The sequence below is a fragment of the Schistocerca piceifrons genome, chromosome 8 (assembly GCF_021461385.2).
Source record: "Schistocerca piceifrons isolate TAMUIC-IGC-003096 chromosome 8, iqSchPice1.1, whole genome shotgun sequence".
Lineage (NCBI taxonomy): Eukaryota > Metazoa > Arthropoda > Insecta > Orthoptera > Acrididae > Schistocerca > Schistocerca piceifrons.
The window spans coordinates 177,558,413-177,575,624 of record NC_060145.1 but is presented as its reverse complement, the minus strand read 5'-3'; the positions used below and the strand labels follow the sequence as shown (position 1 = coordinate 177,575,624).

Genomic DNA, 17,212 nt, shown 5'->3' with positions numbered 1-17,212 from the left:
TAGTGGCTGCTTGCTGTCTTGTTCTTTGAAAGACTCATCCTGCATTACAGAACTTCCAAGATTCGAATGACCCGCGTTTCGCTAATCTCTCGTCGATAGCGCTTGCTCCCTCGTTTTAAGTTTATTTTCTTTATGTTATTGCGTATCGATATTAATAATTGGTCGTACGAAGCAGGCTGATCAGAAAATATTTAATGAAATCCTTCGATATCGTAATTTTAATTTCGATCGCTAAAATTACAGGCTACAAAGCGCCCATTTTCTAACCAGTTTCTGCTATTCTCAAAGCAAGGAGAGTACATCGCACTGGTTAAAAATCTCTGACTACATTGGTTGCATTGGGGATTGCAGTATTTTGGACTTGAATCTGTAAAGATGGCTGCTAAAAGGGGAGGTTGGAGTATTAGTGAATCCGGTATTCTTCGGAAAAAAGAAGAGGATGAAGAACTTCTTGTGTTCGGATATTCGTGTAAATTGTTTCGTGATGATGAAAAGGCACTTTTTATTGATCAAGGGAAACATTTGATACCATGGATGGGAGATGAATCGCTGAAAATCGACAGGTAGGAACACTAATAAAATATTGTAAATAGAACAGTTTCTGATTAGGAAATTATAGACTTGTTTGCTGGCGTGTTTGTTACAATTACCTTTGATATTAGTGTCATCAGTAAAAGGACTTAATGTTGTCTGCACAGTGAGTAGCTAGTCACCGATGTGTTTTATGCAGAAGAAACAAATTGAGTGAACGTTACCTCCTTTTTTAATTAGATCCTGACTTTTACTTTTTATTGACTATCTGGCCAGGATAAGTTTTGTTTTCGCTCCGGTCGATAATGGTAAACGTGAACAACAAATTTAGGGAAATGGTTTATGAATGTCAAGCATTTTTCGTGTCATTGGAACTAGTTTCCCCATTACGAGTACCCGATATCTTACTCAAGTGCAAAAGGTTGTTGTTATTTGTTTTCACGTGGTTTGAAACCTATTAATGATAGTGGTTTCAAAAGAAATAAGGTAGATGAGTACTCGTAAGATTAGAAGAAACAGTTGTGGTTTGTTGTCATCGAAGAAGTTTCATTGTGTACCAACACCAATGAACGTATATCGATAATTAGACTTTAATCGTCCTTTTTGGGCGAATAGAAACGTCCTATTCCACCCGTCTGTTTTGACCCGTAAGGGTTTTGTGGCGTGTGACATTACGGCACACTGTTATGAGTTGGTTGTGTTTGTAGATTTCGTCTTGTTGTGTTTGATGGTGCCCCCTGGTGCTGCGTGTGTATGTGCTTAGTATAATGTGTTGTATTGGGTTTAGTTGAGGCTTGATGTTTCATGCGTGAAGTCGTTGACGACAGTGTCTGGAAGTCTTTTTCAACGAGTTACAATTTTTTTTTGCTTATGTGTTTGGTGTTATTTGTTTGTTATTGGCATGTTATTGTTTTGTTGTTTTTAATGTGATAAAACGTTTAATATAAATATATATAATCTGTGTGTGTGTGTGTGTGTGTGTGTGTGTGTGTGTGTGTGTGTGTGGTGAGGGGGTTGGGGTCGGGGTGGCCGATCTAGTTTGCAGTGCCGGAATTTGCTGGACGTAAGTAATTGGTCGTCCACCCCCCCCCCCTCCCCTCCTCCCTCCCTACCCCCCCTCCACGGAGTTGTGATGTTTTGTATATTTATGTCGTATTGAATGTGTTTTGATTTATGTAGGTATGTTGTTTGGTTTCTGGATTTTTGATGTTGTGCTTGTGGTTTTTGTTTTATTTTTCGTAGTTATTGGTGTTTATTTTTTGATATCAGTTGTGGTTGACCTAGGCCTATATAGGTCACCGGAAATGACAGATTCCCATTTTCGTAGTTGTAGGTTTTGGTGTTATGGTATCCTCATCTGTGGTTGACCTATAGATGTGAAGGGTAGTGTCAGATTCCAATTTTCGTAGTTTTAGTTGTAGGTGCTGCTGTTTTGGTATTGTCACCTGTGGCTGACCTATATAGGTCAAGGGAATAGTTCTAGTCCTGCAGATTTTTGTTGGTGTAGTGGAATGTTGTAATTCTTTTTGTGATCGTGTTTTTAAGCTAGCTTGTCCTCACCCTAAAACCCCCAATTTCCTGCAGTTGCCCTGTTGCTTTAATTGTATTTTTGGAGGGAGATGTTATTTATATGTATTGTCGTGTTTGTTGCTTTGTGTATATATTGGTGTGGAGTTTTTATTCAGGGATTAAACAAAAAAAATTACCTGTTGAGTTCATTAATTTCCTGTTCTGAGAATGCCTTTGTCAGATCATATTTTTGGCTATTTTACAGGTCCGTCTTGATCACACAAATTTTTTACATTTCACAATGACTGGTTTCGGCTACTGCCATCTTCAGATCATAAAGTATTTTGATGTACTATCAACGTCAAACTAAACATTTAGGTACATAGTAAGTGCACTAAACATTTAGGTACATAGTAAGTGCACTTACTATGTACATAGATGTTTAGTTTGACATTGATACTACATCAGAATATTTTATGATCTGAAGATGGCACCAGCCGAAACCGGTCATAGTGAAATGTAAAAAAAATTATATGGTCAAGACAGACCTGTAAAATAAAGATCTAAAATTAGATATAGATTCTAGATCACAGAGTAGTAATCCCTCTGTCACTGTCTTCTCAAATGATGTGTGTAGCTTGCATATCTTTTTAAGGTTTATTTCCCCAGAATCCAGTCTTCTGGCATTCCAGAGAATTAGACTGTGCATTCTTTCAGGGAGTAAAATTTCTTACGTAATGGTATCTTACATTTGACTGTTTTTAGGCTGCAATTTCTAGCTTTTAATTCTTCCTTCACTTTGCTTGACATTCCCTTGTTTTCGTGGTTTGACATTTCATCACAGAGACCCATATCTTTGACTATGAATGAAGTACAATTTGTCATTTCGTCCTGGTGGTGTTCACTATGTATGTCATTAAAAGCGATATAGGGCATACAGTAGACAGACTACCAAATGCTTAATTTTTGTTTTTAGTCAGTCAACTTGTGCCGAAACAGTGATTATGTGCAGGGGTGCTGTAACATGTTGCTTGATAGACTGTTTTGATGTTTTCATCAGTATAGTCACTCTCTAAAGTCAAAATAAATGCCAGAAATTTCATGAGACTGGCCATAAGTGTTTCACAAGGGTAAAAGCTATGTACTGAACCCCCTTGCATTTTTAGTGATTTATGTATGATATATGAACATAATATACATTAGAATATTTGTTGGCGACATGTCCGTTGTCTGATATGTGTTTCTAAATTTACCTTATGGTTTTAGTTTAAATGTGTTTCTGAATTTGCCTTGTGGTTTTAGTTTTCATGGTGCAAAGTGCATTAATTGTGGTAAAGTAAGTTTAAATACAGCATGAGGGTAAACATTAGGCTACGCTGCTGTTCAGTCTGTTGCCGCAGCCTTTATGTGGCATTCACATTCATTCGCTTTCCCAACTCTCAACCAAATTATCGCTTTTCAGCGTAACGTAGACCTCTTGTTATGCTACAGATCTATCATCATGACCAAAATTCAGGAGGACCTAATATCACATAGTAGCCAAAAGCTGCTGCAAGTAACACCAACTTCAGTAAACAAAAATTTCATTGTGAACATATATCACAGTTGATGTTACAATGAAAGGGAACTTCTGTAAGAAGCATCAAATAGCTCCCAATTGTCTTATAAAAATTAATGTAATTCATCTACAGGTTGTGGGTGATAGCCCAAAAATTCCTGAAATTTATATGAATTATTGCCAAGCGATCATCTCCCTAATTTAAAATTTCTAGTTACCTAAGTTACACTTGTTTGATATATAGACAGCACATTCACGGTCGGTGTCAATTTGTTTCATTGTTTACAAGCTCAGTTTTTGTGATTCCACCAGTGACTAAAATGAAAGTTGTTTGTTGTGTATGGAGGATTTAATGGACACTGTGGTTACATACTACAAATTTTTTGAGTTCTAAAGATTCAGTCTTAAGCCCCCTTTTCTCGACTTAGCCTACACATTACTTTTACTGCTCATGCCTTTGTTTACATCGAGTCAGGTGTTCTCAGAGATTCTCTGTCTAGTTTTCATTGCAGTGTGTGTAGTGAGAGTTACATACAATATTAATTTCAGTAAGTAAAGTAGGTATTAACAGTAATGTCAGTCATATTAAAATAGTTTCTTATTGCATAATGTTCCTGCCAAATGGAAGTAATGGAAAGACATAGCAGCAGTATCCGAATAATCTGGGGAATGACAAAACGATAATCCAAAACATAAACCCTTTACAAAGTTATACAGATATAGTTATTCCCTATTTTTTACATGGCTAAACTCATCTCCATGATACTCATCAACAACAATATTCACAAAGGAGCGAAATAACACACCAGTGTGATTGTGCATCTGCTATCATTAACTTCAGTGCAAAAAGTCCAAGAACTAATTTTAATGTACTTACTTGTCAAAACATGCATTCACGCAAAAAATCGGAAAAACAGGAAACCATAATACACCCCTCAGTAAACAAACTAAAAAGAAAAAAACAAAAAAAACAACAAAGAATGCAACCATAAAGAATGTGCTACATCTAATTCCCCCCCCCCCCCAAAAAAAAAAAAAATCTCTACCTTATCTCCCCTGCTCCCTAAAAAAAGAAACTATACCCTCCTACCACCCACCAAACACACTGAAATAAAGTTACAAACATTCCTATTCAGATAAAGAGAAAACAGATGGAACAAAAATACTAAAAAACATAAAACTTCCTGGCAGATTAAAACTGTGTGCCCAATCGAGACTCGAACTCGGGACCTTTGCCTTCGCGGGCAACTGCTCTACCATCTGAGCTACCGAAGCACGACTCACGCCCGGTACTCACAGCTTTACTTCTGCCAGTATCACGTCTCCCCCAGGCTGTGGCTAAGCCATATCTCCGCTATATCCTTTCTTTCAGGAGTGCTAGTTCTGCAAGGTTCGCAGAAGAGCTTCTGTAAAGTTTGGAAGGTAGGAGACGTGATACTGGCAGAAGTAAAGCTGTGAGTACCGGGCGTGAGTCGTGCTTCGGTAGCTCAGATGGTAGAGCACTTGCCCGCGAAAGGCAAAGGTCCCGAGTTCGAGTCTCGGTCGGGCACACAGTTTTAATCTGCCAGGAAGTTTCATATCAGCGCACCCTCCGCTGCAGAGTGAAAATCTCATTCATAAAACTTCTTGCTTTGTGTCTGTCTTCCATCCCTCCTAAAACCTCTCCCCACTCCCAACAGAAAAACAAAGAAACTACACTACCACATCATATCCAGATCCCAAACTAAAACAGCAAACCGACACCAGCTACTTCCCCCCTCCCCCTTCCCCCCTTCCAATTCAACAACCAATGTTTGGACTGAACTTTTTCTCTGTGAGTGTTAGGAAACATCAAAACACACAATATCTATTAGGCAAACAGTACTCAACTAAGTGAGCATACAAGGATCCTCAAATGGATATGACACCCAATGTTCCTAATACAATAGTAGAAGTACATGTCCCAGTCTCTTACTTTCTGAATTGTAGTCTATGATTTACAGTTAATTGATTATATTGTCTTTTCTCCAAATCGCTATATGAAGCAAAATAATCTGGAATATTAGTGAACCACTCCTGAATGAACTCATTAGTTAGATCTAACCCAGCCAATACTCTCTTCGTACTTTCCCCAGTTACCCTGAAAACAGCCTCAGAACTCCCACCTCCTGAAACAATAATTCACAGCACTTAGGTACCCACAAATTTCTTGCACTTCCCATACTTATTTCGCAAATGCTCACTCTTTTACTTACACAGCCAGCCCATGTCTACCTATGTGCCCTCTGTACTTGATAAATACTGAAAACATTTTGTGACAAGCTAAAACCAATTTGTAACTGAACATTCACCGACACTGGTCTCATGGCCACAAAACCACACAAGTGAGCGATAACAACAGTAATGCATCAGGTAAATGGTACTTCATTTTGCTAGTCTAGATATGTCAAACGTGTGTCCACATCGGACAGACCACCACAGGAAATGATCCTGATAGCATCAAGTAAAATCAACGCTTGTCCGGGAAGTTGTTGAAGAATAATGACTATAGAATGATACAAGATCATTTATATAAAATTTTCATTTGGTGGGATGAATGACAGCTGGACCGAAATGTAGAAATATGTAAGTTAATGGGGGTGAGTACAGAAAACAAACCCATGAAGTTCAGATATGGCATTAATAGTGTCTGCTTGACACAGTCACATTGTTTAAATATCTGGGCATAACATAGCAGAGTAATAAGAAATGGAACAAGCATGCGAGGATTGCAGTAGGGAAGGCAAATGGGCAAATTTGGTTTATTGGACGAATTTTAGGAAAGTGTGTTTCATCTGCAAAGAAGGCTACATATAGGACACTACTGTGAGCTGTTCTTGAGTACTGCTAGATTGTTTCGGATCTGCACCAGGTTGGATTAAAGGAAGACATCGAATCAGTTTGGAGACAGGCTGCTATGTTTGTTACCGATGGGTTTGAACAACATGCAAGTATTGAGGAGGTGCTTTGGGGACTCAAATGGACCCCCCTCCCGTAGGGAAGACAACATTCTTTTCGAGGAACACTATTGAGAAAATTTAGAGAACTGGTATTTGAAGCTGACTGCGGAACAATTCTACTGTCGCTAACGTGTAATCCGCATAAGGACAATGAAGGTAAGATAAAAGAAATTGGGGCTAACATATAGGTATATAGACAATAGCTTCTCTCCCGCTCCATCTGCAAATGGAACAGGTAAGAAAAGGAGAAATTTTGACAATTGTCAGGAGCTTTCCACAATTGTGAAACTTGACATAATGAGGAAAAACACTGTTTTCGTACGACATCATACGTGACAGGTCAAATCCAATTTTTAGTACTGAATGCTCCAGTTGACCCATCTCTGAGGAGCATATTAGGAATATCACGTCATAGTTTGGAAAGCCTGGAGCAAAATTTTGACTTTAGGTACTGTACCCACCTTCTTCGTTAATATTGTCTGTGGGTCAGGGTGATGTAGGTTGGATTTAGGTGTACAGTGGCCGTATTCTTAGAGTGAAACAATTTCCTTGAGTTTTTTGCAGAGCAAAATTTTAGCTCCAATAATGGTAACAGATTCGTATTGTGTCACAATGAGTGAAAAGCTGATACGAAGGATTACAGTGAAACCCCTACTTTACGATTTTCTGCAGTCCAGACTTAAAAAACATAAAATTAAGGAAAATGCAGAATCGAGGGAAAAAACCCAAAATATGAACAAAAACACATGCAATTGGCATATAGGATTAAGAATTGCAGTCCTCTCCAATAAAATCTGTGTAAACGAAGTAAATTAAGTGTACAATACAATATTTATACAATAATTTGTGGTAATGGATTTCATCAGTTCTTAAAAAAAAATCATAGATGTGCAACAAAGTAAAAAAACTCGTCAAAAAATTGAAATTGGTATGTGGGTACAAGGTAATTGAGCATGTTTTCTGACATGCCACAACTACAGATTAAACATTCAAAACACGTGTTTTTGTGAGATCATCCTTTGTGCTAACTCAGAAAAAAGGCAAAAGTTGATGAACATGATGAATTAAACCAAGAACACCACAGCAGCGAAGTGTCTAAACAGTAACTGTAAATGCGGACATCTGCTTAATTACATGCTTTGCCACCATTTTTATTATTGTTTAACGCTTTTCTTATGAGCTGTACTTCATATGCTCACCACTTGATTAGGGAAACAGAGACGTGAAAAAATAAGTTTACTTCCTGAGTTGATATTACAAGCTTATTAGAAGTGGGCTCAGTGAATTTCTGTACACTGTGTAAAATGAAATTTTGAAAGCGAGCTCAGATGCTACAGTTTCACTTCATGCCCTGTATCACTGTTGCCAATCTTTACGATCTGCAGTGTGTGATGCTAAGTATATACACGAGTAGTTTATGTTGGTGTTGCAACTGTATCATGTCAGATTTCAAAATGAAAGTCTTTAAAACATGCAATCGCCAAACCCTTGTTCTATTTCTGTGTAGCACATCATCTGCATGTAAAGTATATTTTCAGCACTTCAAAATGCTTTCACCCCTACCTGCATCCCTGTCACTGAAGGGCCACGCCCTCTCTCCACACAGCCAGTAGGTGAGCTCATTTCACATGTGTTAGTGTGGTGTGCTGGTTGCACTGGCTATTGGGTGACTTAATAAGTCACCAGCCAATAAGAGTTCACTAGCCAGAAATGGGTGACGTCTCCTTGGTTATGACCGACCATATTCTTCAAGACTTTGTGTTTGAATTTGACAATTGATATTGTTGATGAATACAGTACATGCAAAACGATGAGATAGAAAGTGGTGCAAGGATAGGTGGCGGGTGGGGCCCTTCGTCACGTATTTGCTCAGTCTGGAACACTTTGCGTCGACTGTCTTGTTTTTCCATTACCGCTGCAACCTAGCAGTTGTATCAAAATTGTGCAGTTAAGCTAAATGTTGCAAATTATGTTGCCAACACTTTGGATTATGTCGGCATTTCCTCTCTCTCATCTCCTCTCTGTACGACAGCCTAAAACATTCCATTAATTCCGCTGTCACCCATGGTGCGAACCATCTGTCTTTCGAGCCAATTACAACTTGTTCAGTCACATCAAATGTCAATAGGAAGAAAATGGACAAAATCAAGCAAGACTTCAAATAAGAACTTATAATGGAGGTAAACCCTGGTAGGAAGAAATGTAAAATCGGGGAATTTTTGGCATTGATCTTAAGGGTTTCTCACAGGGGCTACGAATTTATGTCTAGATTCGCAAAAAACGTTAAATTGAAGTTCCACTGTATATCCCACCAATTTTGTGTGGTTATAGACAACTCTTTAACATTCCTGGTTCTGCACTTTTACTTTAAGAAAGAGAAACTATGCTTCATGTTCTTTGTTGTCATCATGTGTAGTAATTAGAATATTGACATTTATTCTGTTCTACAATGAGTTACGCAGATTTTGTTTCTCCTCCATACAAATGATTTTTCATGTAATATGTAAAGGAAAGCAGTGCTTTACAAAGCATCGTGCTATTGGTAGCCCTTAACTTCCTCCGTTCTTTGTATTCACATGTCTCCTAATAAATAATTAGCGGATGTGTTGGATGAAATTGTGATGATTTACAATACCAGGTATGATGGTCGTGGGGCTCTCATGGATCTGAAGCTGTATGAACCTCCACCAGGTGGCTATGATGCAGCTTTAGGCATGTCAGAAGCAGAGCGTCGTGTGGAACAGCTCTGTGATGAAGAACGCTACAGGGCACTGCAGCATAATGAGGAAGAGGAGGCACTCTACCAAGGTAGAAAGAACATTCTCTCTCTCTCTCTCTCTCTCTCTCTCTCTCTCTCTCTCTCTCACTCTCTCTCGCACACACACACACACACACACACACACACACACAGCCAGAAATATTTGTGGGTAACTGGTAATGATTAGATTGTTGAAATGAATACAGCAGCTTAACGTGTTTGTGAGCATTGACTGAAATAAACTTCAAAGACAAGTAGAATACAAGGGTAGTCAAAGACAAGTAGAATACAAGGGTAGTCTGAAAAGTACAGTGGCCTGACAGTGAAATTCAAGATTTATGTCCCAAAAACCTTTTATTTTTAAACATAGCCATCTTTAACATCAGTGCGCTTCATTCAGCAGTGCTACGGTGACATAATTGTATCTCTGTAATGTTCCACTGGAACTATTGCAAAATGTTAGTCTACAATTGCAGTCTCCTCTGGGTGAAAAATGCAAGGAAGATTTCATTTTGGTAAGAGGTGAGAGTCTGAGGGAGCCAAATCTGGGAAAATGGGGCAGATGTTCCAACATTGCTAAACACTTCTGTTGGCGTTTGCGTTGTTTTTTTGAAAGGTGGTGTTCTTTTTTCCCTTACAAACCAGAGCTCTCTCACTATTTTTTTTTCTCCTCATACAGATACATTGGAACAGTTGTTGTCAAACAGTCCCCCGCAGGCCGCAAGCGATTCGAATAAAGTTTTCATGCAGCATGTGGTTCTCAGCTGTGTTTTATAAGAATATGGTTGTAGTAACCAACAGCAGAGTCCAAAAACTTCAGCTAATATTAAGAGCTTCTTAAGTATGTGTTTTTCTTACTCAGCAGCAAACAAAACTACTTCCAGAGGCAGTGATGTTTTGAGATGTGCTTAATTGACATGGTGAATTCGGCCATGAGCTAAGTAAAGTTGATGCTATGTCAGAGGAAGAGAGGTTAGAGGTATGTAGCGCGACCGCTGCGGGGTTAATAGAAGTGAGAGGGGGAATATTTTATTGTTTGTCTTCCAATGCTGACAATTCATGAATGTGTGCAACTAACACTGATCAGCTACTGTAGTATGAATGTCAAACGGAAATATCCTGCATCTGTGAATGCACAGGATAGAGATGGTCACCTTCAAATGTGGTACGTTTGTAGCAAGTAATATGAAATCGAAGTTAGACTGCTGCAACGTAGTAAAGGAAAGATTTCATTCAAATCATTTAGGAAACACTTGTGCTTGTGTCTGATATTGCAGTTATTAATTAATATAATGTACTAATTTATGTAGGTTACCACTTAATAGTAAGACTGGCAGGGAAAGTTTTGGTAAAGCAGCAAGGACAGGAAAAGAGGATCTTGCATAATTTTTCCTCCTGACCAGCACTGCTGCCTGCCGAATAGTAGTCAGACTATATTTAATATATAGCCATTGTTGTCAATGAGATTAACAAAGTAACCTTGTTCATTATTTTTTTAGTAATAACTGTTTTGCTTTTGAGTCATGTGATCTGGTGAAAGATAAGTTATTTATACACTGCTCAAAACAATCAGGTGAGATGTTATACACAATAGACTTACGGTAATGTATTTTATTCAGATATCGGTTACAGTTGTAATTTGTGTGTGACACAGTACGATATTTTGCTGTCTCAACTCTTTACTTGAGGTTTAGGTGGTGTTTACGTGGAGCAAGGCACCATGGGGCTACCATAATAGTGAAACAGTCATTCTCGCTGCCCTCTAATATGGTGTGTGATCACCTCAGATGGCCAGTACAGTTGCACATCTGCATGGCATGCACAGTATGAGGTTATCAATCAGCTCTTGAGGGATATTTGGCCATTCTTCCATGAGTGCAATATCCAGCTCTGCTACCATTGTGGGAGGTGTTGGTCTAGTTGAAATGCATCTGCCAAGTGCATCCTAGACATGCTCAATCGGGCTTAAGTCCGGAGAACAAGCTGGCCACTGCATTTGTTTAGTTCCCTCAGCTTCAGGCATGTTGTCCACCAGTGCAACTCTGTGGGGACAAGTGTTATCATCCACCAGAAGGAACCCACCTGTGGCGCCAGCAAAGGGCTCAACAAAAGGTTGAAGGATCTCGTCTCTTTTTATTTATTTATTTATTTATTTACCTTACAGCTCGAAACATGTATTTAACATGCACGGGCAATGTTATAATAATTACATTCAGATTATTGATACACAATATAAATAGATTACATGCTACTAAGTAAAATATCATTGAAGTATATTTAATATAGCATTCCTGAGGTCAAATCATGTCAGCACCATACTGTATGGGCACTTCAATACAAGCCATTTTTTAAACTCGTTTTTAAAAATTCTACCAGAAAGCTGTTTCAGGTTGTTTGGCAGAGAATTATAAAATATTGCTCCCTTAATGAATGGGGTATTTGTTGTTAGATTCAATCGTCTGCTCACCATATGAAAGTCTGATTTTTGTCTTGTATTGTAATCATGGATTTCCATATTCCTGTTTCACTTTTTTGTCTTTTTTCACTAATAATATTGATTGAAACATCAAGTAGTCATAATATTAAACTTAATAAACAGGTTTTTACATGAAGTTCTGGGTCTTACTTTTGCCATAGTTCTTATTACTCTTTTCTGCAATACAAATACCCTTTTTATATTGTATTGGCTACACCCACCCCACAATACAATTCCATAAGATAGCTGGGGATACACCAACCCAAAATACGCTATTTTTATTGCTTCGATATCTAAATATTGAACTAATCTCCTTAGTAAATACAGACTAGATGTTATTTTACCACAGACATGATCTATTTGCTGATTCCATGAAAGTCTGTCATCTATATATATCCCCAGAAATTTACATTCTGAACAGGTATTTTCCTGAATGTCCTCATTTAGAACAGTATTTTTATTTGAACTACTTGTCTTAAAATAAATTAAATTAGTTTTGTTAATATTGACCCTCAGGTTTTCTTTTTCAAAATGTGTTTGGGCTTTTTCAACAAAATTCTGTACCACTGAATTTAGGTCATCATTACTACGTGCCCAGCAAACCCCAGAGGTGTCATCAGCATACATAGTAATATGATGACTGGTGTCTAATACTTTTGGGAAATCATTCACGTAGCAAATAAACAAGAAGGGGCCCAAGATAGAGCCTTGTGGCACACCAAAATTTATGTTCCTTATCTTTGATCTTCTTTTTGCAATTACCTCTCCATTATCATACACAACTTCTGTGCATTGTTGTCTATCTTTAAGGTAAGATTCTATTAAAAGCAACAGTTTCCCACTGACACCATTATAAGCAAGTTCACTTAAAAGAGCGCCATGATGGACTCTGTCAAACGCTTTGGAAAGATCTAAAAACACTCCTGCCGTTTCGTATCCCTCATTTATTTTCTCCATCAGACAGTGTACAAACTGTACTGCTGCAGATATGGTGCTCCGACCCCTTCTTAAGCCGTGTTGGAAATCTCCTATTAAGTTATTCATATTATAGTGCTCAATTAGGATTTCTAGCATTATTTTTTCAATTAATTTACTAAACACTGACGTTAAGGCAACTGGTCTGTAGTTCCGTGGTTGTTTTCTTTCCCCTTTTTTATATAAAGGTTTAACTAAAGCAAGTTTCAGTTTCTTCGGAAACACACCTTCTTCAAGTACACAATTTATTAGATGGACTAACGGTCTGGCTAACTCACCCATGCATTTTTTCAGTAGAAAAGGAGAGAATTCATCCCATCCAGCTGATCTTTTATTTTTTAGGTTGTCAATTAGCTCTGTTACGTCCTTGATGGTTACTGTAGGTAGCATACAAGAGTCCCTTTCCTTTTCCTTATCATATTTAAACGGCCTCTCCTGTTTCATACAAGTATCATTTTCAATAGCATCTATAAAGTAATCATTAAATATATTGCTAACTATATAAGGATCAGAAAAATTATCATTATGTATACTTAACTCTATATTATTAATTTTAGTTTTTGAATCAGTGTTCCTCATATCATTAACTACTGCCCAGCACGACTTTGAGACACAGTCAGAATTTCGGATCTGTTTACTAATATGTTCTACTTTCCTTCTCCTTACTTCCTTGCGATACTCATATTTATATTTTTTATAATCCTCTTTATATGAATCAAGACTGGTTTCTCTGTGTAGCTTATACATATACTCCATTCCTTCTTTGAGTCTTTTCGTTTTTTCATCAAGTTTTACACGTTTGACTACTGGAGGTTTATTTTTATTTACATTCATCTTCTTTGCCGGGATAGTAATATCAATATGTCTAGTTAAAATTTTTAAAAATACTTCCCATTTGCTGTCAACTCCCCTTTCTCTATAAACTGATTCCCAATATTCTTGACCCAAAGTATTCTTTAGCAAGGTGATGTTGTATTCAGAAAATAATCTTCTATTCTCAAATTTTTTGTTTTGTTGAAGTTTATTAAGACAACTAATCACTAATAATTGTCCTAGATGATCAGATATGTGCCCGTTTACAGTCTGTGCCGAAACAACATTTTCATAATTGGTCATCACATGATCTATGGAACTGCTGCTTGACTCAGTTATTCTAGTGGGCACATGACCAAGTAGATCTTTAATATCATAGGATCTTATGCAGTCTTGTAAACCTTTGCATTCCTGGCTGTTGTTTAGTGTGTTTATATTAAAGTCTCCTAACATTACAATATTTACTGTATTGCCACCCTTGCTTAGCTTCCCCAATACACTATCCAGTGCTTCCAGGAAAACCTCGAGATTACCAGAAGGGGCTCGATATATACCTAGCACAATAAGTGGGACGGATACAATCATTAGCTTAATTATCACTGCTTCAAAGTCTTTCTCGATACAATAATCCTAAACCCATGATACTTTTTCTACAGAACTTATTAGGTTACATTTCCTTACGTAAGTAGCAACACCCCCTCCTTTATGTTCTGTTCTACAAAAAAAACGATGTAAGATTATACTCCTGTAACTTATAATACTGAATATTATGGTTAGATTTTTGATGCTCTGTAACCACGATTACATGTGGAGCTAGATCTGTAACTAAGGCCTCAAATACATCGATTTTGTTACCCAAGCCCTCAACATTATAATGTAAAAATGATACATTAGTACAATCATGAGAGGATATATCATTCTCAAGGTTAACATTATCACACAAATTGATAGTTTCTAAATTGGGAACACTGAGGGACTTTTTTATCCTAAAAAATCAACAGTCTTGACACTGCAGTGAGGAATTATTTCGGTTTGCTTGCTCTGCAGGCATATATAATTATCACTTCCGTCTTTCGTGTGTATGACATCTGAGGTACAAGGTATCACATTTGAATTATCGCATTTTGTTTCCTCAATAGCTCTGTTGATGTCAGTTGCTAGAGTATTCTTGCCCAGACGATTAAGATGTAGTCCATGTACAGAGAAGCTGCTTCTTTGATAACTTTTAAGGTCCATACCTCTTAGCAGTCAAAACACCATTCTGAATGGCAAAGAAGTCCATATGTCCGCCAGTACTGACTCCTGCCCACACCATTCATCCACCACCATGATTTGTTGATGTTTCCTTCACATACGCAGGAATGTTCTAAGTTACACGTTCCCTCAAGATGAGGGAATGACGATTGTCCGGCTGAACACCAAATCTTGACTCGTGTGAACAGCACCTGGAGCCATTCGTTATTACTCCAATCCTGATGTTCCTCTGCCCAGTTTCTGCGGGCTAAACAGTGTTGTGGTTTTAATGACACACACACACACACACACACACACACACACACACACACACACACACACACCATAGGCCTCCATGTGTAGAGGCCACATTCTCGAAGACGAATTTGGACTGTTTGTGTTGTGCGCCCTGTTGCTGCTTGGAGGGTGCATTGCAGCTGAGTTGCATTCAGGCTTCTGTCTCGACGGGCTGTTTACTGGAGATAATGGTCATCTCTTGCTGATGTTACCCTTGGACAACCTTGGCCTCACCTTCTTTAAACAGTTCTTGTTGTCTGAAATCGCATCGAGGTCCTGGAAATTACAGTTTGGGACACTTCAATAGTTGCAGCCACCTTCCCCTTAAGTCACATTGTTGTTGCATTGTATTACCTGATTGCTACACAATCTGAACTCAACTGCTTGTGTAATTTGTTTGGTAGAGTAAACACAAGTCAACACCAACCCCTCTGCAGCAACTTTCTGGTATCACTGCTATCTTGGTGACCATAATGTTGTTGTCTCCACTCTGTAGAACTGACAGAAAGACGTCGAACCATTTTAGTTCATTCTGCTGATGACAATACTTCAGAACCTAGATATCTCAACTGATCCCCTAATTGTTTTGACCAGCGTATTATTCTTGTTAACTCTCTTGTATGGAGAATAATAATTTTTTACGACATCTATGTTCAAACAGCACCTTTTGGCCTCCAAATGTAGTTCCTTGTAATTTCTTTCAGTTTGATAGTTTCATATGATGATCACTAGGCTCACATGACATCCAGTGGCCAAAGTTTTCACCCCAATAAGCATTAGTTACTTCCCAAAAACACACATAGCACAACAGATAAAATGGACCTCTAAGAACTTCTAAATCATTTTATTCAGAAAGCTATCATTTACCATTCTAACTCATTGTGGCAGTTTTGAATTAATTAAGGTATATTATTTAAAAGTGTGTCTGTTCCATTATTTTGGCCTAATCCAAAAGTCTAATTGAAAATGGTTTGCTGCAGTCACTTGGTATGCATTCATGTACTATAGCATGAACATGCCTAGAAAATATGCCCAGTAATCAGAAAAAAAACCATGGGATCCTGTTGCAATAGTACTGGCCACAGTACCTGCTTTGGCAGAAAAAATTTGTCACTATGTAAGCCTTCAGAAATGTGCCTGTAGTTCCAACATTTTTTCTTTTTTGCTTAAAAAATCTCTTGTGATACCTTATATTATGTAAAGTCAAAATTTATAAGTGGTAATCAATAACTATGGTCTGCCAAAAATTGAATTTTTCTTTGAGTGCTCTCATAACACAACTGCCCCCCCCCCTTTCCCCTCTCACTCCCTCGCCCCTTCTTATGCAGCCCAAGGTGTTGCCTTACAATGTCAACATTGGTTTTCAAGCAAAAAAGTTTGACAAGCAACGTGTTAGAAGGTTTCCAGACTGAGATTTTCACTCTGCAGTGGAGTGTGCGTTGATATGAAACTTCCTGGCAGATTAAAACTGTGTGCTGGACCAAGACTTGAAGTCGGGAACCTCGCCTTTCGCGGGCAAATGCTCTACCATCTGAGCTACCCAAGCACAACTCGCACCCTGTCCTCACAACTTTACTTCCGCCAGTACCTTGTCTCCTACTTTCCGAACTTGGGTAGCTCAGATGGTAGAGCACTTGCCCGCGAAAGGCAAAGGTCCCAAGTTCAAGTCTCGGTCCGGCACACAGTTTTAATCTGCCAGGAAGTTTCATTGTTAGAAGGTTAGTATTTTATTATCCAGATATTGTTATATCTGTGGGAAGATGACTGTTGTTTGAACAAGGCAAGGTGTGTGAATTATCAGAGAATGAGATGCTCTAGTGTCATACAGTGATAAGGTCTTAGTAAAAGATGATTTGATGTCAACCAAAATTCATTTGATGTTCATGATTGTGCGTATGGAGGATGTTCGTGATTGTGCATATGGAGATACTCTCTCTCCACTGTCCACTGTTAAAGAATTGTATTGCTGAATTTAAATGAGGGCACAAAACTATCCGAGAGAATCCATGTGGAGGGCATCTGAAAAGTACAAAACACCAGAAATCATCGAAAAAGTGCACACTATGCTCTGGAAAGAACAGCTG

The 17,212-nt window shown here is 38.2% G+C and overlaps 1 protein-coding gene across 3 annotated transcripts in view; it reads left to right on the top strand.

The window, feature by feature from the left end:
• Window positions 1–206: 206 nt before the first annotated feature.
• The window catches only part of LOC124711116 (splicing factor, suppressor of white-apricot homolog), a 170,270-nt gene continuing 153,264 nt past the window's right edge, over window positions 207–17,212 (top strand). The window contains exons 1-2 of one of the 3 annotated variants that reach the window (XM_047240981.1): window positions 207–563; window positions 9,215–9,384. In XM_047240981.1, the coding sequence (XP_047096937.1) occupies window positions 376–563; window positions 9,215–9,384 (358 nt within the window). In that variant the 5' untranslated portion in view covers window positions 207–375. The remainder of the gene's footprint in view (window positions 564–9,214; window positions 9,385–17,212) is intronic. The other 2 variants (XM_047240980.1, XM_047240983.1) reach the window with 2 other exon arrangements.